Genomic DNA, 26,580 nt, shown 5'->3' with positions numbered 1-26,580 from the left:
ACTTCAACTAGACATTTTCACCCACTGAGAAATGCTTGGATGGTTGTACAGAAAGGTCCAAGCAGATCACCAGTTTGTGAGAACACCAGCCTGTCTGACACTAACAACCATGCCACCTTCATAGTCACTTAAATCTTCAACTCATTCTGAGGCTCAGTTTGAACTTCAGCTGGTTGTCTTGTCAATGTCTACATGCCTACCTGGCTTATTAGATAATTATATTAACAACCAGTTGAACGTGTACCTAAAAACTGGCTAGTGAGTGTACACTGGCAGAGCACTATTTAAAGCATTTCTAAACTAAACTCTAATCAAGTGGTCATAGTTAAATCTGATTAAATAATTTTTCAAAGGCACAAATCTTTTTTTTTTTGTAAGTGTCTGACTTAATTTTTTTCATTTATGGTTTAGTTTAAATATTGTTTATTTCACACAGATGGCTGTAGATTTTTATTTTATTTCCATTACTTTATTTATTTGATTTATCTCTATCCTTCAACCTGATATTCATTTTTTTTTTTTGACATTTTAGACTAACTAATTTAAAGGCAAATTAAAAAAAAAATTGGTTGAATGAATGTGTATATGACTAATAACAAATAAAAATGCTTAAAGAAGAAATGAAAGAAAAAACAAACATAATTGTTTAGATAAATTTTGACCAAAATTTTGTTAGTAATTCTAAGTACACAAAATAACAACTATCATTTGGAAATAGTTTGAGAAACCATTCTCCTCCAAACCAGCAGATGGCGACAAAGCTTCTTTACGGGGTTTCTCGATATCCAATTAAAACGGGGAATCTGCGTGACGTTTGCTCCGAGCTGCGCTTCCTGGTTACGGCATATCCAAGCTAGGCTATCGACTCGCTGGTTGTCTTCTCTCGGGTTTCCGCAGTTCGTCTTCCCCGCGTTGACAGACTGACATCAGATAGGACTTCCACCGCTAACCCTCCAGGATGTCTTTCCTGGAGAAGCCGGCCCCCGGCAGCCTGCTACTAGACGATACAGTGCCCCTGACGGCGATGATCGAAGCCAGCCAGAATCTGCAGTCCCACACGGTAAGTGTTAACCGAAAATCCCCGCCGGTTCACCGCTGACAGCCCGCGGCTTCAACCGTAAAATCGTTGTTAATGTTTCCTCAGCATGACTCACTCATTGGTGCTGCTGTGGCGAAAAATATTAGTTTTCGGGATTTATTTTTTTTCTTACAAGGAGGCGTTTTTAAGTCGATGGCTATGTGGCTAGTTCAATTATCGGACACGCTGGACAAGACTAGTTTCGTTTTAGTGTAGTTTCCCAGACTGTTGCTGTCACTGATTTTCGGTAAGCTTTTCTGCTGATTACAGTGGAGCACTGACACTGGTTGCCCCGCAAGGATCGCTTTCAGAGTCCCCGTTTTTCATTATATACCAAAGTCCTTTAAAATATTTTGCGTTTTTAGATTATTGTTGAAACAGCAACACTCGTTGGCTGATGGTTTGTTTTTGTTTTTTTTGTTCTTAATGGGCTAATTTAATATTTGGCATGCAGTCACTCTGAGAAAACAACTCAACTATATTCTGTAGTTATTTTCTTCAGCTGCATATTTTTTAGTGCTGAAAAACAAAAATGTGATTTTTGACAAGTTAACTAAAGCAGATCAAAGTGAGCGTTGGTCTGTGTATATGTAAGCTGATAAAATGTGTGATTATTATTAAGCAACTGCTGAAATCCACAGAAACTGTAAAATCGGATTTTTCATTGGAGTTCGGGCGGTGTCTGATGGCGTTAAAGGCCAAAGATTTAGAGGCAAAAAGCAATGCCCATGTTACGTTATAGCAAAATGTGCAGCGTTACAATGAGAAGCGTTGGTGAATAAAGTAAACTTGGTGTCGTTGAACTGTCGCGGTTGTCCGATAATGGGTGCAATGGCAGCCTGTTTGTTGTTGACAGTCCGGCTGCGATCAGCTGAGCTAGCTAGTTAGCTTAGCACGCTAATGTCAGCACTGTAAAACAGAATCATGTCTTCCACTGAAGGCACTAATACAGCTGGATGTGAGTATTAATCATTAACGTCCTGTTTCCACGTATTTATTTATATCTGTTAATCCACGGGGCTATTGTTTTCCCTCATTCTTCAGCCCACAGTGAGAATAAACAAAAATAAGCAGTTCTCTGTGCGTTTAAAGCTATGTTTTGCTCTTTGTGTGATGCCAGAACTGTCACAAGACCTTTCCAGAGTTTCCCAACATGTAAGCAGCTCCAGAATTAATGCAGCTCTGAGAGGACAGGCCTCTGGTTACTGCACTGTGCTCAGGCAGTAAAGTACTGCTAGTCATTCTGCTCTATCACCAATTACAAACAGCTGACTACACAGAAACAAACACTGATGGGCTTGAGTCTCTCACGGGGTTTCGTTTACAGTGATGTTTCCAACACTGCATTACAGGAGTGCATGCAATGGGAAGAAGCCATTAGATGCAGGGTTCTGTTTTAATTTAATTATTTAAATCATGTTTATGATGCACATCATAAAGTGTCAGTGTGCACTATGGAGGTTTATGGTCTCATTTGGCAGGTGTTACAGCACCTGACACAATCCAGTCAGTGCAACTGTTGTTGTTTTTTACATCTGCTGTTATAGACTCACTCTCTCCACCTCCATTCACTACTCTGAGTGTAATTCATTAGGGCAAAAAAGAGACAAATCACCTCATAAACAAAGTTTTCACTCTTCTGTGGATATGTGAATAATTTGATTATGGTGAGCTCTTCTGGCAGGTAATGTGCAGGTGAAATTCTAATGTGGTAACAACCTTAATTCGAAGATTTGGGGAATTTAAAGACTTGCTGTAAAATTTCATAACAGCTGGATAAAATTTTGGGGTGATTAGGCATTATTGGTCTGCGAATACAACAGGCGCAGTGTTGTGTTAACACCCTTAAAAGGAGTGTATTCGTTTTATTGTTATTTTTGGCCATTAGATTAACAAAAATCTAATGGCTAAAAATGCTCATCTGTCATCCCTCTGGATGTCCTCTTTCACTGCATCCACGAATATTCTCCGTGCTCTTCTTTTACTTCAACCTGAGCTGCCCCTCTGGCAGTACCTATTTCTGTCCTTTTTTCTACTCCTGTCCATCCTTGTTCCTCTGTCCCTCTCATTGAAAATCTGAGCATCTTAAACTTTGGTTCCGAAAGCTCTACTTCCTCTCTTTTTCTCAGTGGCTTCATCTCCAAACCACACATCATAGGAGATCTTAAAACCGTCCCTTTCTCTCTTGCTGCTGTCTTTTTGTCACAAATTACCCTTGACACTTATCTTCACCAACTCCACCCTGCTTGCACTCTCTGCTTCACCTTTTGTGTGGATGATAGTAAACTCATCCACCTTCTACTGGCTTTCATTCCTCTTTTCTTTAATGCATACCTCCACCTCTCCAGACTCTCTTTCACCTGCTTCCCCCTCTCACTATAGATCACAGTGTCATCTGCAAACATCATAGCCCGAATAAATCAAGTCAAGGTCGCTACAATGGTTCAGTGCACAAATTATAATTCAGTGCAGCTGTTGAATAATGAGAAATGTCAGTTTTCTTTTAGGGTATTTCCTCCTTTCATCATCTTACTTCTGCTAATGCGAATGACATGTGTTTGTTTGTTCTTCAACGGTGATCTGAAAACTTACTTTCGTCTTATTTTCGCTTTGGACGAAGATTTGTGATATAATTCAACATCACCTTGTTTTGTTATACAATATGAGCAACAAAAACGAAAGTGAACGGAAACAGTAAAAAAGTAAAAGTTCAGCCTTTTGAAACGTATCCATGTAATATCTCAGAAAACTAGTATAAACACAATATTTGCTAGGCAAGAACAGGAAGTTCACATTCATCCTGACTGGTTTCTAAGATATACACATTTGGAAGCTGTACACGTCACTGAATATAAAACATTTTATAAAGACATCGACTAAGAAAACACATTTGGTTTTGTAGCAGTTGTGTATAAAAGTCATCGGTCTGGCCACCTCAGTGGACCTCATGTGAGTGACTTTACTTTATGAAACGAAAGGTTTTAAGAAGAGATAAAAAGACAGCAGTTCAAAAGGTGAAAGAGGAGCTGAGTTTAGTGGCCTGAAGCTCCAAAATGTATTAACAAACATCAGCTGGACGGCGGTGATTTTAGGCCTTTAGCTGTTTATGAAGCTGCTCGGCTCACATGATTGATTGCACGATTACAGCAGAAATCTGAACCTCTGAAAGCTTGAAATAGACGGTGAGTGGACTGAGAGGATTAAAGAGGGGAAAATGCAGGGTTTACACGTTTTCATATTCGCGTCCATCGTTTCTGACGGTCGAGAAAATATTTTGCTCAGCAGCTTCATTGCAAAGATCTGTGACAAGGATGGCATGCGCAGGCAGATCCTCTGATGTGGATCATTTATGTGGAAATGAAACAGAAAGGGGATTCACCCAACATGTGTGAACTCCTTTAACGGTGCCTTTCCCGCGCAGCTGGCCTCGCTGCAAGAGTTGTTTGTTTTGTAGTTCAATTTTGTTTTCTTTAAGTGTTTTTATTAATTTTTATTTACTGTTTACTACATTTGTGCAAGTGAGTGGATTTTAGTAACAGTTTTGATCGTTAAAACATGAAACCTCATTAAAATCATTATCCTGCTTCCAATTTGGCTTTGGTGGAAACCTTTGTTTTTCACATTCACTCTTCACCTGGCCATCCATCTATACTATCCTAACCAATCCCCTCCCTTCCTTCCTTCCAACCAACCTTCACCTTTCCATGCACATCCATCTTTCTTTCCTTATTTTTCCCTTCCTGCCTTCCTCTCTTCCATCTATCCTTCTTTCTTTCAATTGTTATTTGTTTTCCATCCATCCACCTCCCTGCCTTGCTTCTTTCTTTTCCTTCCTTCCTTCCTTCCTTCCTTCCTTCCCTCCCCTTTTCCATCTTTCTTTCCTTTCTTCCTCCATCTATCATCTATCCATTAATTTTGAATTCTTGCATCCTTCTTTCTTGCTTTCTTCTTTTTAGTGACTCTAAAAGGTTAAATTTAATCCAAGTGAAACCTTATTCTCAGCTCGGCTTTTTGTTTTAAATTACACAATTACACTATATAATAAAACAATGGTTCTATTTTCTATTTTTTCTCTGTCTCTCAGGAGTACATCATCCGAGTCCAGAGGGGTGTGTCTTTAGACAACAGCTGGCAGGTAAATCTTCTTATAACAACCTCAAATTGGTCACCTGGAGAATCAGTGGCCCAACATCCACAGTAGGCACATACTGTACTACAGCTGCCCTCACAAACGTGTAGATTGCGTTTGCTGTTTCATCCTGGTTTTTATTTGTTTCTGTGCATTTTTTTCTCTCTGTTTGCTGATGCATCTGTTTTAGTCTTTAGCAGAAAATTGAAGTAAAACAAATGTGATTTAGAACAGAAGTAATTGTTGCTATACTCCCCTGCCTGTGTGCTGTCTCCTGATAAACATAAAACATATCAGCACAGTAATGCTGTGAGGAACCTCAAGTCATCTTGGGCCGGATATTTACTTTAACCCATGCCTTAAACAAACTTGTAGGACTGCTGTGTCATGTGTACAAAATTGAAAAAAAAGAAAAACATCCCGTCTCAGAGTGACAAAGAAAACCTCATTTTGCATACGTTTGTTAACTCTAGGCTGAATTGCAGTAATTTTTTTATTATCGTGTTCCTTTAAAATCTTCCTGGAAAGCCTCCAGCTGATCCAGCGACTATAAAGAGAGAGCATATTTCTCCCACACTGGCTTCTCTTCTTTGGCTCCCTGTTAAATCTAGATATGAATTTAAAATCCTTCTCACATACGAAGTGTTGACTAATCAGATCCTATATCTCTTAAAGACCTCAAAGTATCTTATTATCCCAGGAGAGCATTTGCATTTGCTCTCAGACTTCTGGTTTGCTTGTGGTTCCTAGAGTATTTAAAAGTAGAATGGGAGGCAGAGCCTTCAGCTAGTAAGGCCCCCTTTCTTTGGAACCCGCTCCTAGTTTTGATTCTTTCTTACTTTCCTTCTGAAAAAGCTGATAGTTTGGCTGGATCAGGTGACCTTGGAGCATCCTTTAGGTACGCTGCTATAGGCTCAGACTGCTGGGGGAACTTCATGTGATGCACCGAACACCTCTTTATACTCCTGATTTGGTTCTTTCTGTGCTACTCTTCTGTCTTCTCTTTCCTGCCCGACTGGATCTACTGAAGCTCTCTTCCTGTTAAAAAGGGAGTTCTAAAAACATCCTTTGTTTATCATTAGTTCAGTTTTCTTTTTATGATTTTAATTCAGAGCTTGCTGGAAATATCCACCCAAAATGTTTTTAGTGTTAAGCTGTGCAACTTGGAGGAACTTTAAAGAAGGCAGGATACATATGCTCACCTCACATTTTGCCTTCAAAGTCGACGTTTAAAGAATCTTAATGACCTGTAACGCTGCAGTCCTGACAGGTGTGTGTGTGTGTGTGTGTTTGTTGCAGGTGATTCGACGTTACAGTGACTTTGACGTTCTTAACAACAGCCTGATGGTGAGTTCCAGTCACGAACTGCATGACAGCGAATGAAGTATCACTGTGTTTCAGAGACTGACTCGGTATGTAGATCGTTTCATTGACGTTTGAGCAGTTTGAACATTGAATTCGTTATGCTGCTCGCATGAACGTCGTGGAAACGACACACTTGGAGACATCACATACAGTGGGGCAAAAAAGTATTTAGTCAGCCACCGATTGTGCAAGTTCCCCCACTTAAAATGATGACAGAGGTCAGTAATTTGCACCAGAGGTACACTTCAACTGTGAGAGACAGAATGTGAAAAAAAAATCCATGAATCCACATGGTAGGATTTGTAAAGAATTTATTGGTAAATCAGGGTGGAAAATAAGTATTTGGTCACCTCAAACAAGGAAAATCTCTGGCTCTCACAGACCTGTAACGTCTTCTGTAAGAAGCTTTTCTGTCCCCCACTCGTTACCTGTATGAATGGCACCTGTTTGAACTCATCATCTGTATAAAAGACACCTGTCCACAGCCTCAAACAGTCAGACTCCAAACTCCGCCATGGCCAAGACCAAAGAGCTTTCGAAGGACACCAGGAAAAGTATTGTAGACCTGCACCAGACTGGGAAGAGTGAATCTACAATAGGCAAGCAGCTTGGTGTGAAAAAATCAACTGTGGGAGCAATCATCAGAAAATGGAAGACATACAAGACCACTGATAATCTCCCTCGATCTGGGGCTCCACGCAAGATCTCATCCCGTGGGGTCAAAATGATCATGAGAACGGTGAGCAAAGATCCCAGAACCACACGGGGGGACCTGGTGAATGACCTGCAGAGAGCTGGGACCAAAGTAACAAAGGTCACCATCAGTAACACACTACAACGGCAGGGAATCAAATCCCGCAGTGCCAGACGTGTTCCGCTGCTGAAGCCAGTGCATGTCCAGGCCCGTCTGAAGTTTGCCAGAGAGCACATGGATGATACAGCAGAGGATTGGGAGAATGTCATGTGGTCAGATGAAACCAAAGTAGAACTTTTTGGTATAAACTCAACTCGTCGTGTTTGGAGGAAGAAGAATACTGAGTTGCATCCCAAGAACACCATACCTACTGTGAAGCATGGGGGTGGAAACATCATGCTATGGGGCTGTTTTTCTGCCAAGGGGACAGGACGACTGATCCGTGTTAAGGACAGAATGAATGTGAGATTTTGAGCCAAAACCTCCTTCCATCAGTGAGAACTTTGAAGATGAAACGAGGCTGGGTCTTCCAACATGACAATGATCCAAAACACACCGCCCGGGCAACAAAGGAGTGGCTCCGTAAGAAGCATTTGAAAGTCCTGGAGTGGCCTAGCCAGTCTCCAGACCTCAACCCCATAGAAAATCTGTGGCGGGAGTTGAAAGTCCGTGTTGCTCGGCGACAGCCCCAAAACATCACTGCTCTCGAGAAGATCTGCATGGAGGAATGGGCCAAAATACCAGCTACTGTGTGTGCAAACCTGGTAAAGACCTATAGTAAACGTTTGACCTCTGTTATTGCCAACAAAGGTTATGTTACAAAGTATTGAGTTGTATTTTTGTTATTGACCAAATACTTATTTTCCACCCTGATTTACCAATAAATTCTTCACAAATCCTACCATGTGAATTCATGGATTTTTTTTTCACATTCTGTCTCTCACAGTTGAAGTGTACCTCTGGTGCAAATTACTGACCTCTGTCATCATTTTAGGTGGGGGAACTTGCACAATCGGTGGCTGACTAAATACTTTTTTGCCCCACTGTAGCTCACAGTAGTCAGCTGTGGAAATGAGCAGCAGTAATATGTGAGAGACTACAAGTGCCTTTAGACACTCATACAGCCACTAAAACAGTGTTGCCCAATCTTCTTCCTGTATGTGAAAGCTCAGAGACGGTTGGTTACGTCGGGTTCAAAACTCTGTTTACATTTGCCTGAAGGCTCGGCTGGTGGTATAAGAGGCCGGCAGTCATCTCTGCACTGATTCATTGTTATTAATGTGCAGCTGAAGTCTTAATTTTAGAAAGTATACAGAGACAAAATGCTACAGGTCTGCAGTCCACAACTACACACAGGGAGGAAATAAAAGCAATGGACAATAGTGGAAGTGCAAACACATACAGTAAGTGGGTTTTATGGATGTAAAATTTACGTTAAATGTTTCTGTAATCTAGTGTTCCTCCATTTTCAGAGAAAGTAGAACAATGCTTAAATTCGGGAAACCACAGTGTGCTCAGTCTGCAAAGCTTCTGCTGATCAGATTATGTTGTGGTTGCTTTTTTGGCTCTGCATATTTCTATGTTGCAATATACAGTGATGCAATACATATAAGAACATGAGCAGCAAATATTGGCGCATAGAGGAAGTTTGCATTTCAAAGCTTTCTACCTGACAGGAACATAGACTGAGGAGAAGATCATTTCTATCTAATAATAACACTAAACACTTTATCAGTCAGTTATCATGTCTTCCTGAATGTAACAGTCAGTGGAGCTGGGTTGTATCTGACTGCTGAAGATATGATTGTTACTTGTCTCAGAGTAAAAACATATATTTCCTGGATAACAGGAAGTTAAACGTTTTTCTGCTGAGGCTCTGCATGCTCGTTTCCTCTCCATCGGTCTCACTCTGACCTTGACGTCCCATCAGCCCCCAGTCTTCAGTCAGCATGCAGAAGAACTGTGGAAAACACAGTGACTGTGATTTTCTTTCATGTAGTGTTCCAATATACAGAAAAAACATCTGTTTAAGCCTGTTGATAAAAATATGAATCCTTTTCTCTGTCCTCCTCTTCAGGTGTGCGGCATCACCCTCCCTCTCCCTCCTAAGAAGCTCATTGGAAACATGGACCGGGAGTTCATTGCAGAAAGGCAGAGAGGACTGCAAACTTATCTGGACACAATTACCCAGCATCCTCTGCTTTGCAGCTCCCTCCCAGTCAAGAAGTTTCTGGACCCCAACAACTACTCTGCCAACTACACAGGTTTGCTTGCTCTCCGTTTACTGGATTTCACACATGTCCGTAAGCTTGGCGATTCAGTGGATGTTTGGGACACATTCCTAAATGATCCTGTTAGCCACCTCCTCTCGAATAAAACTTGAAACGGTTTCAGCTGATTTGATGCCAGAAGATGATTCATGTTTAGCTGTAGACAGAAAACAGCTCGCAAAAGCTCTTTGGCCACCAACAACAAACATGCTACACAGCCTTTATCTCACCTGTTTGATGGTGTTTAGCTGCATATGGTCCCATTAGGACCCAGGGTTAAGCAACAGAACAGAAACAGAAAATAAGACAGTATATTAAAAAAATATGACTATTTTATTATTTTGTTTTCATATGCAGGTATGAACTACAAAAGTAAGGTTGGTTTCTAAAATGTGACTGATGGGACTTAAAGGTGCAATCATGTCGGTTTGGTTTGGAGATGCATGAAAGGGTCTTGTGACAGATACATTTTTGTAGTTTTGAACATATTCTGACTTTGGTGCGACAGAGTGACTCAAAAGAGACGAAATATGAGACATGTTGCTGTTTTTTTTTGTTGTTGTTTTTTAACTTTAGTCATCGTGCAGTTAATGTGATAAGATCAGCAACACACAGTGAGTGAAGCAACATCCGTTACTTTACAATACAGCCGTTCATGATTCATAACGATTGGTTATTTATTGCATATGAAACAATTTTCTGTCATTGTTGATTTCTTTTGAAGATTCAGAAATCATCAGATTCTGAGTTCTCCCGCCCAGCGACCACCAGAAAAGCCAGAAACACAAAAACGATAAACCCAAGATGATGTAACGCGTCAGTATTAGCTTAGGGGTCATGCACGTAAAAAAACGAATACAAATAATAAGACACATTTAAAGCTTTATGAGCTCCAGTGAGCAGGGTTCATATCAGATTTGTCTTAGTTGTGAGAGCTGTCGTGTCATCTGCTCATCATTCCCACTTTCTGATATACCAGGAAGCAGATGACATTAAACGGACTGTTAGGAGCAACTGTCATGTACAGTATTTGGGCAGCTGTGTCGATGTGGCTGGTGTTTTCACAGTGTGTGTATGATCACTACGGTATGAGGTTCTGGAAACACTGCAGCAGGAACTAAACACTGAATGGCACATCTAGATTGCAATCCTGCAAGATGCAGAACTTTACACAGCTGTAGTTGACATCAAAATTATATATGAGTTCAGAAGTAAAAGGAAGCAAATTTGTCATGGGTCTCTTCCCAGTTTATTTTCTGACTCCTCATATGAAGATTTGTTTGTTTTGGTATATTTCCCACAACGGCTGTAGTCTGAGAACTCATACTTGCAGCTGCTGTGAGCCCATACTCAGAGAGAATGTAATTTAAGGAGACTTTAGTTTCATTAAAGTGTACTGTGTGGCTCTCTTTCTCTCAGAAATTGCCCTGCAGCAGGTCTCCATGTTCTTCAGGTCAGACCCAAAGTGGGAGGTCCTGGAGCCTCTCAGAGACATGGGTAAGTTTAAGTCACATGACATGTTAAAAAGAAATCGGACTGATTCAGTTATAAAACATTAGTGAACAGAGTGCTGTGACTGCAGTGTTTAGAGCGTTGTTTTCCTTTCTAATTAAGATGATCATGGAGGGGTTGGTGGTGTTTGTTCAGACCTTCCATCCAGCTGCTGACATCTGTTATTGTCAATTTATGTTAATCCTCCTACACTTTTTCTTTTAGATTCAAATGCAGTGACTATGGGTTTGTGTCAGCCATTATTTGAATAAATTTTAGTCATTCATTTAATTTATTTTTTGATAAATAGGGAGTAAGCTCAGTGTAATTGAGGACTGACATGTTTCTTTTGTATTTTTTTTTCTTGTTTTGTTTTTCTGTATTTTCACCTGTTTTATTCATTTTTGATTGTACAGCACTACGGTGCACCCTTGTTGTTTTTTAAATTGACTTGATCGCTTTAGCCTTTACAGCTGCAAATGTAATTATGAGAAAATGCTAACTGCTAAGAAGCTGGAGGAATTTTAGGGGGTGGCACAGAAGCTAAAAGCGTTGTTCTGCTAACGGTGACCGGCCAAACCAGTCAGTTAAGACTGAAGCAACAAAATCTGTGCAGCCTATGAGAGCGTAAAGCTGGATATGAATTCAGTGTTTTATTCGTGAGAGGAAGCCCGTGAAGGTGCCTGCAGTATATTAGACTAAATGTTGGACTCTTATTGGCTGAGTTACAGTTAAAGTGAGGCGCTGTTTTCTGTTTGTGTGCTTTTGTTTTTTTTTTTCTCCAGGCTGGAGGATCAGAAAGAAATATTTTTTAGTCAAAAACAAAGAGCAGACCAAAGAGAGGTACCTGCTGAGCTGGGTGAGTAAAACAGAAAGAATTCCTGTGACAATGAAAAATGATGAGTTAAAAAATATTGATTAAATATAAATGGTGGCTAAATATCATCTTTTGCCAAAAGCCTCTTCACTTCAGACAACTTGAAAGGCTTTGGAGCTCTTGCGGGCTCTTGTTTGATGAGTTATATTGTAGAAGCACTTATCATAAATATTTATTTTAATGGTTAACTGCATGTAAAGCTGCATGTATAGAATTGCCAATCAAATCAAATGAAAACTGGTTTAAAAGTTTGCTAACTTTACCATAAATTACATTTTAAAAGCTTTTTGGAGAGATGAAGATTGTCACATCTCTCTGTGTTTGTAAGTCTGCTAAGGTGACTTTACAGCTCTTGACTTCTGGAAACTCTGATTTATGACTCGTGAGTTAAATCCTTCATATTTCAGTGTCTCAGCCTCCAAACTGATGGCAAGAATGTCAGAAATGCATTATTCAAATAATCTACATTAGATGGCACATGCTGTAATCACCAAAATATTTTGTTTTATAAGATACTGGCAGAGTTCAGAAGACAGTGCACAGAAACAGTTTTCAAGAGTTTAGCAAAAATATGTGGAAACAAGAAAAACTTTGCTCTTTTACATAAGACTTTTTTGGTAAAAATGTGACTATTAAGTGACATTTCTTCCCTCAAAAGCTCAGAAGACATCAAATGATTCAATAAAATTAGGTGATGTTATAGTATCACCCAGCAGGGTGGGGTAACGTGTGTGTGTGTGTGTGTGTGTGTGTGTAGGTGGACCTGGGTCCTGATAAGCTCCTGTCAGACAAAGACCTGCAGTCAGCCATAAAGCTGTTGACCAGCCTGTCTGTACGTACGCACCACATATTTGTCCAAGAATTAGACAAAGCAATCTGTGACATCAGAGCTAGCTAGTGACGTGATCATGTACCTTAATTTGTTAGATCAATTTAGAAACTGTTCATTCTGATGAATTGTCAACTGACAATCCAGCTAAAGCTAGCCAGCTTTGCACATAAATGGCAAAGTTGACTTCACTATAAATGGTATAACAGACAAACACCTGATCAGAGTTGCATATGTTTCCATTTATAGCCTGTAAGTGATTAAACTCCTCTTCCTCGACAGATCCCATATCTCTGTCCACTGTTGTTCTCTAGCACCAGTGAGTCTTCAGCGCTGCTCATCCGGCCGTTCAGTGAGAAGGGCTCTCTGAGAGACCACATCTGTAAGGTAAACAGTCTGTGTGCTCCAGTCAAACTTTCAGATAGTCAAACAGCATCTGAACCAAAGAGAGGCGCCCTGAAATTTCAGCCTAATTTCATGAGTCACAGTTGATGGAACCACTTATTTCTATATGCACATGGTTTATAGTTTTTTTGCACTATTCATATTTTCCCAGTAAGTCAAACTACAATGTGTAAAACCAACAAAAGACAAAGCACTGCTAGCAGTTATTAAATATTAACAATTATTAACCATAATCCCTCTACCAAAGTCAAAAAAATGCAGTTTTGTCAGATTCTGCCTGCATTAAAATTGTGCCGGGAATAACACCTGACTTGCCTCCGCCCTACTCAAGACAACTCCTGTCAGTTGTGCTTAAAGTAGCGTTGGGTCTACTTTTTGCAGAAGCTGTGTCAAGCTCCACGCAACAGGTGAGGGAGGCAGGAAGTCAGACGTAGGAACGACATGGAGAAACTGATTTAAACACCCTGAGTAGACTAAACACTCCTAAATGTCTCCCTATGTGATATGAAGCCATAGCTGAGCAGCATCAGTTGTTAAATTTAAAATAAAACATCGCTGGTGTGCTTTTTACAGAATAGCATTCATCATATTGGAACACATGGGTTGCATTATGGGACTTTTATTGCATGAGGAAGGATTCCTGTATGCGTTGCATTGGTGTGTTTCCTTAAAATAGGCTTGATCAAGCTGTGTTTGTCAAGTTGGTCAAAAGTAGTTCAAGCAAAAATCTTCCTTTGTCCAGGTGAAGCCCAGGGAGAGTTACCTGAAGAAGTACTGCAATCCAAAGAAGAGTCAGGGCCTCGAGCTCCCACACATAAAGCTGTACGGCCGACAGATTTTGGAGGTACAGACACACACATACACAGTCACACATACACAGTCACATATACACACACACATATGTATGCACACATACATATATATACATACACTGTGTGACTATCTCTGTGTTTATATCCAGGGACTAAAGCTCCTCCATGACGCTGGTATATTTTTTGGTCACCTGCACACGTCTAACGTTCTTGTCGATGACGGCGTGTGTCGACTGATGGACGTGGAGAACGGCATGCTGGGAGTTCCCTCTGCACTGCGACCTGCCTTCACCCAGTTCAGGAAAATGAACGTATGTGCACACACTGACTCAGTTTGGATTAGCCTGATTAGTTGAGGCTAAAATAAGACCTAAACCTAAACACAGAGATTCTTTTTATCATTGATGTAGTTAGTGTGACCTCTGAAATGATTTATTAAGAACTGAGAGACTAAATAAACCAAGTGTGCCAGATGATCCACAAACTGTTGTTTGACGGTTTGAGAGACAGAAACTGTTTGTGTGTTTACGGCAGACCACAGAGAGCATTGATGTCTTCTGCTTTGGACATTTACTGTACGAGATGACGTACGGCCGACCGCCAGACAGCGTGCCCATCGAGCAGTACCCCCCTGCCCCCTCCACAGCTGTGGGTCTGTAAATACACACACACGCACACACACACACACACACACACACGCATCCTGTATTTTAATATGTAGAGACCGAATGTCTAAATGGAGCAATTGCAGTTTTATTGTTGCTGATCTTTGATGGTTTATTTTTCAGTGTCGGTGCTGCAGTCCATTCTGTCCACAGAAGCCTGTAAAAGCGGGATGCCAACAGTGTCGGCACTCATGCAGACGCCGTGAGTTCACCTCTTTTTATTTTTGAAAGTAAAACACAGCTTGAAAGCCCTCGGGGAGTCTTTGTTATCCCACAAGTGCACATAGGAGCTTTTTTATTTATTTATTTTTTAAAGTTATGTCTACACAAACCCAAAAAAGGACTGTAAATGCACGTTCTCTCCATCATAGCTGCAGAAATCTGCCAAATGTAAAGATTCACATAAATCAGCAGTTTGTCTGCGGACAGATGACCTTGTTTCAGTTTCTGTAAAATGAGGTTGTCTTACAGTCTTGTTTCCCCACCATCAGCCCAGAGAACCAGGGCCTTCCTTCATCTGGCTTCTTGTCTCTGACTTGTTGACATTGTTAAACTTGTCAAGGGCCAAAGCTGGTATAGTTCTCAGGGTCCTCAAAAGCATGCAAGCCTGCCCTCTTTGGCACTGTGACATTTGCACATGAGTGGGAGAGGACTTTCCAGCTAAATTACTCCTAATTCAGTTATGCTTTTTCTGTGTGAAACAAACCTACAGTGGAGAGGATGAAAAGAACACTTTATAAGGCTCTTATACAGATTGTGTGATACATGGCTTTTAATGCCTTTTATTTATTTATTTTTAGATAATGAGGTAAGCATATGTTCAAATAATCCCTGTGAGACAAAGGTTCAGATGTCAGGCTGCTATAAACACTCAGTTTAAGACTGTTTTACCTTGACTGCCTGAAGGACTGATGAGCTCATGTAATGGCCACTGTCTGTTTGTCCCGCTTACAACATTTGGATGAGATTAATTTGTGCTGTCTGTTTCACCCTCTTTTACTTCTCAGTAGATTTTAATATCATTAGTTTTTGCAATACAGCCAACTAGTGACAACGAAGTGTTGTGCTGTGTTTTTGTACTTCACACATTACAATAGCCTTTGAATAGTCAGGGATTGTGAACTGGGTGAGCTACTGCATCACTGACATTCCGGTTCTGCTCCTGGCTCTGTATGATGTCAGTGAGAGGAGGACATCCTCATGTGGCTGCATCGGGTACACAGCTTTGTCTGTGAGAGCTAAAGCCTCAGCCACTGCCTGTTCAATTTTGTGTTTATGAGCGGCAGACAGTCACATAGAAGCTGAATAAAGAGAAGTGTAAGGTTTATTTTTCTGAGCCAAAGTTTTTGTTTTCCAGGCTTTTCAGCGATGTCCAGCTTCAACGTTCAGAAAAGCTCCAGATTAAGGTGAGAGGTTTAGTTTGACGTTATTGCCGTGAGTTTGTTCAACAACAAAGATGAAGAATAAAAACAAATAATATCTTAAATATCCTCCTCCAGGTCCCCGGCAGGCTGAAGGAAGCACTGAAAGCAGCAAAGGAGAGCCTGGAGAAAAGGCTGCTAGAGGAGCAGAGACTGGTGGGTCAACATTCTTCTGTCCTCCCACAGTACTTGAGCAATAATTTTTCTGCATTGCTGTTTGTTTCTTTTTCTTTCTTTTTTTTTACTTTTGCGGTTTAGCTCAGGCTTAATGCTCCACTTCACTGTATTTCCCATTATCCTTGATAATGTAGGTAGAATATTTCCAAGTCTGTCCACTCTGTCGGTAAACACAAAAAGAGGAAGTTTTAAGCTTAAGACAGCAACTTTGTAGAAACTTGCCTTGATTTGATTAACACAGACTGTTACGGGAACAAAGACTCTGTATTTTCCCCCACTTGCATTAAAAGCACACAGGAAAGTATGACCAGTATGAGTAAGAGGAAAGATTTAAGAGAGACCTGAAAAAGTGTGAATCTGTTCTTGATCAGTTTGGTCACAGTCATCCAGGCTGGATTTCACCAGAAGAGAAGAACATGGGGTAAAAAGCTGTGTGAGCAGCATTGTTAGTAAAGTTCAGCTAGTAGGCTGACATGTTGTGACATGAATCATACACCTGGTGTCTCTTAAATCACTGTAAACATTTTGGACTTTCTGTGTGAAACAAATAAGGTGAAATCAGTTTATGGCTATAGACTGTATATTAAAGATGGATGCGGCTTACAGATGCTTTAATGTCTCAAACCTGCACTATTTCTAACAGCCAGCAGGGGGGGATCTTTTTTTTTTTCCTGATGAGTTTATAGAGTCGCTAGCTTCAAGTCTAAATGAACACAAGTTGATGTTCAAATGCTTGAGGCTTCTAAGGTTTTGCCAGTGGATGATGTAATGTTGGCTATGTCCATCTATTATATACAGTCAAGACTCAAAACTCTCGGGTGACCCAGAAAAACAAATTTATTCTGGTGTTATTTGCTTAATTTGTTCAAGAATATTCAGCGTCAGAAATACAGGATACACAGAACTACGAGCACGTCTAAGTGCAGTGTTACAGGGTGGCCAGTTTTTATGAGAAATTTCTTGATGTTGAAAATAACTTTCTGTATGACTGTCTGATTGCAGCTGCACCAACACAGGAGGTTGACCAGAGCTCAGTCTCATCACTGCTCAGAGGAGGAGAAGAAGAAGAGAAAGATCCTGGCGAGGAAGGTCAGCACGCACCAGCAGCTCTAATTAAAGTTTAACACCTCCTCTGTGATGAAAACGGGTTGTTGTTGTTTTCTGTCTGAAGTGAAATACATTTGATATACACAGCCTACAGATCGTTCCAGAATTAAACACACAGCTATGTTTTTATCTTTGCAGAAGTCCAGACATTCAGCTTATGAAAATGAAGAAGATGTCTCGGTCCGAAATAACAATACCTCTGGTAGGTCGCTGCTGTTAGAGGCATTTCTTGGCACACGAGCGCCGCCGCCATCTGTTAATGAGATCAGGAATTTAGGACAGAGTATGTGAGGCTGGCTGTGATGGCACATGCAGCTTTCATCTGTTACTGTTAAAGAGACCATCTAACCTCTAACATGCCAGGAGATGTTAAAGTTTAAGGGTCACTCTCAAGTTAAAGATGATTAAAGGGGTTTCTTTGTCCCGTCTTCAGGTTCTGGAGCTAGTTCCCCGCCCACATGCCCCTCCTCCCCCACTCCCCCATCAACCACAGGTACGTCGGTCAGACTGTCTTTACAGCTGTCACTTTAACTGCCTGCTTTTCTCCCGCTTGTCTCTTTGTTTTGGACATTGTCAGACAGACTGTCGGGCCCCCCTGTGACGAGAACCTGCCAGGGCTGTGCTGTGACTCACATCAATAACAGTTTTCATCTGAAATTTGCGTGTTTGATTATAAAGACTAATCATTAACTTGAAATGTCTGTCTCTGTCTCTTCACCTCTTCTCTCATCGTGTGGTTTTCAGGCAGGTATCTGTCTCTGCAGTAGTAGTACATCTTATTGACTTTGTTTTGTCTCTAGGTAGGTGAATGCAGGGTGGCAAACCTGGATGTTTCATTTCATATTTTAAACTTTAAATCTGCCAAAATTTTGTATTTTTCTTACTGTTTAAAAAAAAGAAAAATCTACGTGCTGTGTGTCGGTCCATCCCCAGTGGTATGAAACATTGATGTAGCCACAGTTTCATCATCTGAAAACTGAACCACAAGCTTCTGGGATGGTCTGTTTCACACAAACGGCACCAGCAACACACACAATGAAGAGGGTTAGTTTATAATGACTTGAAATAAGTTCAGCAGAAGCTGATCTGCTATAACTTCCTGTGTCAGAGCACCTGTCAGTCAACACAGCCACGCCTAAAACTCTGTTATCAAGGTGGTTAAGCTTTTCATCCATCCTTTCTCTTGCGCCTTTTGTTTTAGTATTTTACTGTAGTTTTAATACTTCAGCCTCGTTTGAAAGAAAATGGGATGGACAGGCAGACAAAAGAAAACCATAATACCTTCAAACACTTTGAGGAAGTTTCTTTAATTTTGGTACAAACCATAGACTGTATTCAGAAGATGGTCATAGCCTTTGGTATTCTCCATTTCTAAACTTGGCACACAGATTGTGCTTTTTTTTTTTTCTTTTTTTTTTACTACTTAATACCAAAGCGCTGGTGCTTTATGCCATCTAGATTTCTCTGCAATATATTTAATCTAAACTTGGTTCAAGACATACATCTGTAAACTGTACATCATATAGAGCAGCAAGAAAAATATAAAATGTCACCAACTTACAAAACCTGCTGACACAAAGTCAACACCAGCTTCCTTCCCTGCTGTTAGTGTCTCCTCTCTGCTTTCCTCTCCCTTCTCCTCGTCCTGGTGATACTGTGTAAATGCTGATTGGTCCACTGAACAGATAACTGTCATCTCCTTCTCTCTCTCCTTCCTGTGCTGTCTCCACTGTAGAGCATGCTCCATTCTGACCGTGTCTTTGGGTAAAGTAAAAGATTCTGATGTCAATGATGATGAAGGTCTCCAGTGTTTTTGTTTTTTTGTTTTTTTTGTTTTTTTTAAAGCTGTTGTATACCCCAGTTCCTCGTTATAAGACCTGGTCACATTTATGAAGGCCGCTAATGAAGGAAAGAGATTGATTTAAACTGTTTGGTCTATTTGTAATCAGACTTTTATACTCATGTCCATTAATCCTTTATCTTTTTTTTTTTTTTTTACGCTGTCAAATAGTCTTTGATTCAGAAACATCAGCAGCGTTTGATCATTTCAAACCAAACTGCCAAACTGAGTTTATGTAATCACTGTGTCTTATTGGCTAATCTCGCTCTCATAGGTTTGAGTCCTGGAATGAAGAATGAAAGAACTTGTTAATGGGGGTGTACGCACATCTTTAAAAAAAAACAAAAAACTCACAATCTGCAATGATTTCCAAACATCACAGGCGGTCAAACTCCTTCCTGACTTAGACCGGCTGTTTTCAGATTGTGATTGGTCAGCTTTGCCTGGTCAGTCTGGTAGAGCATGTCTGTCTGTCTGTCTGTTTGTTTTGTCTGATGGTTATTTGGTTAGGGTGAGGTGACACTTTTTTTTTCTTTTTTCCATCATCATCATTCCAACACTTTGTGAGGTGGTATTAGTTGAATTTTCTCTGTGCCATTAGCTGTGAAATGTCTTTTCATTTTACCCCCATAGCTTTTCCTCCCTGCCTTACACAGCTCTTCTGCAGATCACAAAAAACTCATTTTATTTAAGGTTTTTCTGTATCTTTTGTTTTTATTTTTTATTTTTATTACATATTCAGATAATTCTTCGTCCACAGCAATCTTAAAGAAACTAACTTTTGGATTAAATGGGTGTTTTTAATATGCATATATAACTGGCCAAAACCTTTCTTTAGGCCCAGCAATAAAAACATCTCATCAGTTTTATTTAAACCAAGTAAATAACTGTTCAGAGGGGCTTGAGGTTTCTCCAAACCACAGACGGTCTGAAAGGTCAAGTCACTGCTGAAGACCCTTAAACCTGTCAAGGCCAGCAGGCGGCGATTTGTGTGGTTGCAAAAAAAAAAGGGCAGCTGTATGGATGTATATGGGGAAAATGGCTCTTTGTTGAGGAGTTAATGGATTCAATTGGTAGTCTCGGGTCATACTGAATAAAACATGAAGTCCATGTTGTAAATTGTGATGATCATAATAGTCAGAAAGAACCATCATCTTCCTTTACTTGTCACCTCTGGCTTCTAAACACCAAAATGAATGAGAATCAGCTCAAGCCTTCGTAACCAGACTAAAACAATGGGTGCCACTGTGGCAGCATGGTTTTAATTATTAATTTTTAAAAAAAATTTTAGTATTATTATTGTTGTTGTTGTTGTGTTTTTTTTTGTTTTTTTTTATAATACTGTTTATTGTACAAACTTGTTGTCAGTTGGTCAGACGCAGTCTGTAGGAGGTGGCATTGTCAGTGATGACAGGTGTCATTGAAACTGATGTAAACTGTATGATTTTGTGATTAATTTTAAAAAACAAACAAACAACTTAACTTTAAACATTCCAGCTCATTACAGTAACAAACCTTTACAAAACCTAATAACTGAAACAATGTGACACTTAAATCGGGTGCACAACATGAGGTCACAGATTTCAGTTCAAATTTGTCGATTTAACCGTGAAATGTGGTCTCACTGAGAGTGTAGCTGTGGACGTTAACAGAAGAGTCATCTGAATATTACATGAAAAATCCCTGAAGGTCACTGTGGTTGCCAAACGTAATGAAAGTGATCTTGTCACACAGCTATCCTGGAGAAAAATCAGTCGCCACAAAAGGTTCTGCACTCGCTAAATTATTACAGTTGGATTTTTATGTTTAAAAAATCATCAATCATCCCCAAACACCCTGAGTGCACAGAACGGTTTCTCCAGGTCGGCTGCCATCTGTCAGACTGATGGATGTCCTTTCATTATGTCATGGATTATTCACTGTGGAGTTGGCGAACTCCAGTCGCGGCTATTGGCCTCCGCTTTACCCACATGTTAACGCTTCCCAGCATTTTGCTTCTTTGCCTGTAATCCCTGACTTTCACGGAGCTTGGGGATGCAGAATGGCGCAGCTGTAAGAGGCGTAACGGGTTTGAGTTCAATTCACCATCAGTTCAATGTTCAGGAAACAAAGGAATATGAGGCCAAAAAGTCCCAGAATGCACTGCTGTAAGAGTCATCCAATCAGAGAGAGCTTGGAATTCTGTTGCTGTGGATGAAGTTGGAGGTTCTGGAACTTCAGCTGAACATTCTAGAACTCTGATTTCATTCTGATAGAAGCTGGTACTGAAGTTCGTGAGTGCTGCTCTAACTGGAGCCGTTTGTATAGAGAAAAGGACAAAAGAGACCGCACTAACTACATGTGTATTAATTTTAAGAACCACTAGACTGTGTTTCTCACAAGTATTTGGAGAAAACATGTCCGAGTAGTGTCAGGAATTGAGAGTTGTTCCATTGAAATTGATGATGGATTGAGTTCAGCCTGGTCATAGTGATATTTGAGATTGCTGCTTTCACAAAGATAAAGTCTCTCTGGAAACAGCGCCCATCTTTTCTTTAGACACATAAAATATCATCAAGACAATATCTAAATAAAGTACATGAAATGCATTTATGTGATAGAAGTTATGTATTAACGGGTATAAATTAGAGCTGTGAGGCATGTGTTCCATTTGTGACACATAGGTATGTATATTTTAGATTCAGTGCAGAGATTAATTCTTCCTAGTGATGTCTTTTGTAATCACACACTTAGAAAGACCTAAATTATGCTTCAAAGGTGGCAACGATTATAAAAGGTTTCCTTAAGTATCAAACTAATCCAATGATTCATGGATAAACTTTAAAGAGAAATGAATAACCAAAATGTGAACAGATACAGGCCAGTTAAGTGACCATAAATATCAAAAATCCCTTTGGTACTAAACATTTGTCCCAGTTTACAAAAAAAATAAATACATTTGTACCTCCAGATGACTCAATTGAAAATTTTCTTTTGCTTATTAGAAATTAGCAAAATGACTATAAATTATCAAATGAGTACAAAGTGGTGGATACCCAAACTTCAGTCTTACTGTGTTTCTTTGTGGAACTGGTTTACTTTCTGCCAGTGTTAAGTGTCTCCATTAAAACTGACAGTGGGCAGGTTAGTGTTCATGTGGAAATAATTAGGTGAAACATGATCATCCTTGTTTAGCGTTACAAGTTCTTTTAGATCCATAAAGTTTTCCAGGTTACTTCAGATCAGAACCAGATTCCAGAGCATCTTTGTGCAATCAGCTGCAGAGGAATATTCCCTGAAACCTTTGTTTTTCCTCTAACACTTCCTCCTGTTTATGCTTGTCTCGTACCCAGGATCCCACACTGCTCCTGCCCCTCCACCTCCTCCACCGCCACCTCCTCCCCCCTTACAGGACTCATCCTCCTGTCCTCCTCCTCCTCCTCTGTCCTCCTCTAATGGAGCGGGAGTAGGCCGTGCCGCCTTGCTGAGCTCCATCCAGAGCTTCAGTAAGGGCAAACTGAAGAAAGCCGATACCATCGACCGCAGCAAACCCATCGTCTGACCACGTCCACTGACACAATCTGTCCTCAATATGGCAACATGACCGACACACCAGTTCTGCACTGTGGTGAAGGTCCTCCCCCAAGATGTGAAAAAATCACTAACAAAAGATCCAAGTACAATTTTTTGTTTTTATTGCTGTTTCTGCTTTTTCCCCCCCTCCTGCTTTTTTTTTTTTAACTTTTAATGTATTGCTGTGGTTGGAGAGACTCGAGGACAGGTGGGGTAAAATGGCGACCCCTGTTTGCTCTTTGAAACATGCTGGACAATCTTAGGCACCTTAAGGTTTTGTCTTTTCTGGTTACTTTGTCCTTAAAAGACAGACAACGGATAAAAACCGGGAAACTGAATCGGGTGAGCTTTTCTTCTGGCTGATCTGCGGACAGCCAGCTGGCTTAATTTTTGTTCTTTGTGCTTGTAAAAGTAGCACTTAAAAATGTGTGAGAAGAAATTGTGGAGCAACCACGGATTCCTGCCCCCTGCTCGATGGTGAAGTTGCATTTTGTGGATATAGGACTCTTAATTTCAGTACTTCCATGGTGTCAGAGTGCTTCACCAGTCCTGAGTATGGAGTAGACCAAACTTTCCTTTTAAATCATCTCTGAACAGATGATTCAGGCTGAGTTTCCTCACAACTGAGCTGCAAAACACACCTACATGTCGTCTCTGTCTGTAATTAACTCATCGTCATGCCGTGTATTGAATTAAAACAAAATACCAATGCAGTGCATTGTTCAAGAAAAAGTCAACTTCCTGGTTTGAGAGTTTGAAAGCAGAAAAAAAGTTTATTTGCTTCTTATTGATCTGCAGATATTTTTCAGTTGAGTATCAAACATCACATTGAAATTACAGACAGAAATGACTGGAGAGCAAAAGTGTTTGTTGCAGCACAAAACAGTGGAGGTTTAACCGGCGCTCTGCTCATTGGTCTGTTTCTCTGCATTGCATTTCCCCCAGTTGTCTCCACAGTTCTTCAGACTGTACCCTCTCTCTCACGAGCTCTTTAAGCATGAAACAATCCCAGTTTAGATTGATTCTGAACATCTTTATCTCCTTTTTTTCCCCCTTCTTTTGGACCAAACTGGCGCAATATTTTGCACGAGGCAGAGCACAAAACGAAGAGCAGCTAAATGAATAGGAAGCTACAAACTACACTACGTGTGTTTTCATCCAGCTGTTTGTGCACACTTATTTGATGATGGCATGAGGGGGCAATGAGAGGTTTAGGAGAAATAACCCCCCCAGAAATAAGAGGTGGGAAAAGTATAATGGAGGGAGATGTGATGTACAGTGTTTAATAAATTTATTAGACCACCTGTTATAAAAGAAAAAACATTAAATCAGAGCTATATCATTATTTATGAGGCAAACTGAATTCATCTTTTTACAGCCAAATGTGAGCCGGCACTCCGGAGTGCTGTGAGTGGAAGTCAGAAATAAATCAATCAGCATTCAACCACAAGCTTTTCTGTTCAGAAATACATGTAAATGACTCTAATTTGGCATCTTAATCAAAATATATCATGCTTTAATTTTGTTCTTGTAAAACAGTAAATTTTCAAATTCATGGATAACAAAAACAAGTTGTTTTTTTTATTATTAGAAATATTTTGATTCAAAAACTTGCACATTCTGCTACAGAAATGAATAAAAGAACAAATTTGTTAATTACCAATACTGATTACTTATGCAGCTGGGGCATAAACCTTATGCTAGGAGGTGGACTAATAAATTTAGGCGCTGTGCGTGAAGCAAGTAACATCTGTGTGAGGAAGTAAGGTGTGATTGTGTGCATCCCAGCTCCTTTCACTCACAGTTGATGAAAACAGTTTCCCAGAATTCTCCTTAGCTCTGCACTACAGTTGGATTAAAGGGAAATGAACAATAACATTAATGCTCTCACCTGGTATCCTCACAGTCTCTCATTTTAGTGCAGCATGAATTTAAAATTAGCCGCCTGCTGTTGAGGTTTATCGTACATCATTGCGTCTCTACTGCCCCGCATCAGAGCAACTTGGATGCACAGCGACGAGCAGCTCGGCTTCTGATTGTGTGCAGGGTCTTAAATTAATCTCACATCACATTTTCTCCTGACCTCAAGTAAATCCTCAATTTTTTTTTTACCTGCTTTTATTTTGGTCCATCAGTCTCTTCACGTCACTGACCAGAGTCCAGATCATTTCTAATAATCCTTCCATTCACAAGTAAACTACAGATAATGCTTTGACATCAACATTACAACATTACATGTACTTCTGGGAATAGTTAACCTAATGCCACAAACTATGGAAGTTTGAACCAAGGCTTTAGATATGTAACCGGTTCATTATTGACCTGAGTGTATTTGGGAAGATTATTCTTGCTCATATAACTGTTTCTTTCCAAGCATGCAGTGCTGTGTAACATTAAACACAAATAACATTCAGCACTAAAGTTTTGTGGATGAAGTGCAGCCCCATAGAGCTCAGCTCGCCTTCAGGATTAACTTCAGACCCTGATATCTGATTTTGATTCTTTAACATTTGTTTTTTCCTCTGTTTTAATGTTTGTGTCCAGACTTTTGTTTGTTTTTATTGTGCCATACCCATTTGGGTGATAGTGCCTAAAGAAATCTGAATGTTTTTTTGTTATTGTACATGACAGTATGTCACATGGAGCTCATCGGTTTGTGTATGGTAGTATGCCAACGCTTCAGCATGTGGCTTAGACTGGTTAGCAATTAGCAATAGTCCACGTGTCTGTATAATTATTAAGCATTACTGAGTCATGATGTTATCAGATTATTTGTTCTTTCTGACAGCAGAAAACCCAAAAATATTCAGTCTGCAGTGAAAGAAAGCATTTCAGAGCAGATAATGCTGACTCACTACTTTTCAAAATTCTTGGCCGATAAGTTCTGTGCTTTAGATCCATTTCTGTCCAATCATCATGAAGGTCATCAGCTTTTTTTAAGTCTAAGTCTGCTGATGATACAAAACAAAATTTTTTGCATATTTGATTCAAAAGAGGCAGACTGACTGGCCCTGTGCTGAGTTAAACTAACAGGGCTACAACCTGATTTCAATTTACTGGACAGATTTGTGGTAAAACCTTGTAAATCTGCAACAGAAAACACAACAGGTGAATAATTATGCCTTTAAATTACGTGCAACGTTTACAGCTGTCACCACAGGGCAGACAGGACCCACTGTGTGCGACAAACTGTGGCCACCTGTGGTGATTTATTCCTGATCACCCAACTTGTGTGCTGAAGCGTTGGTGGCTGAATCTGGAGCTCAGGTGAATCCTGTAACCTAAGGACTCTTTAAAAACCAAGTTTTTAGCCCTTCGATGACAGCTCAATGCTCAAATAATTTACTTTCATCATTCAGTGCAATCAGCCCAGTGTGAATGGTCATTATGTTTAACCAGAATGTGTCTCTGCAGCACTTTAGAGGGGTGGAAGCCCGGTCCACAGGGATGTTTGTTAATAAAAATAATCCAAGGCAGCGAATTCTCTCTAATCTCCTGAGGAGTGTATTAATGCAGCTGCAAGAGGACCCCCTCATCATCAGCAAACATGAAATGGATTTGGCATCCCTGCTGTGATAAATAATACTTGTATCAAATGAATAAACATTTGGGGAAAAAAACCAGTTTCCTGTTTATTTCCACATGTTTGTTACAGTTGTGATGAACAGTTGAAGATGGAAAAGGCATGATGTGACATCTTATATGGAAGCTTATCAACAAATTTAAAGGTTTGCTCAGGGAGGGATTCTTACAGGAAACTAAAAGATAAGTGATGAGGTTGCAAAGGTGGAAGCATAAAGAGTAGTGATGTAGCCAGAGCTGCCTGACAAAGAAGAGTTCCCTGAACACAGAGGAAGGGTAGGTTTTA

General features: G+C 40.2%; 1 protein-coding gene across 2 annotated transcripts; it reads left to right on the top strand.

Moving 5' to 3' along the window:
* The first annotated feature begins 814 nt into the window (after positions 1-814).
* On the top strand, positions 815-26,332 carry pxk (PX domain containing serine/threonine kinase). Of its 2 annotated transcripts, XM_005749479.2 has the most exons (19): positions 815-1,060; positions 5,163-5,213; positions 6,507-6,554; positions 9,344-9,530; positions 10,956-11,033; positions 11,813-11,886; positions 12,662-12,736; positions 13,016-13,120; positions 13,881-13,982; positions 14,100-14,261; positions 14,485-14,602; positions 14,739-14,817; positions 15,973-16,021; positions 16,115-16,192; positions 17,216-17,302; positions 17,459-17,522; positions 17,754-17,813; positions 19,056-19,084; positions 22,493-22,545. In XM_005749479.2, exons 1-18 carry the CDS (start codon positions 959-961, stop codon positions 19,070-19,072), a joined length of 1,536 nt encoding a protein of 511 aa, XP_005749536.1. In that variant the 5' UTR covers positions 815-958; the 3' UTR covers positions 19,073-19,084; positions 22,493-22,545. The 2 variants fall into 2 exon arrangements, with proteins under 2 accessions (XP_005749536.1, XP_005749535.1); XM_005749478.1 differs by lacking the exon at positions 19,056-19,084 and having other exon boundaries at positions 22,493-26,332.
* Positions 26,333-26,580: the final 248 nt, after the last annotated feature.

Source organism: Pundamilia nyererei, unplaced genomic scaffold (assembly GCF_000239375.1).
Source record: "Pundamilia nyererei isolate P.nyererei 1_Seehausen unplaced genomic scaffold, PunNye1.0 scaffold00246, whole genome shotgun sequence".
Taxonomy (NCBI): Eukaryota; Metazoa; Chordata; class Actinopteri; order Cichliformes; family Cichlidae; genus Pundamilia; species Pundamilia nyererei.
Note: the sequence above shows the minus strand (reverse complement) of the source record. Positions and strands in the feature narration are given on the sequence as shown.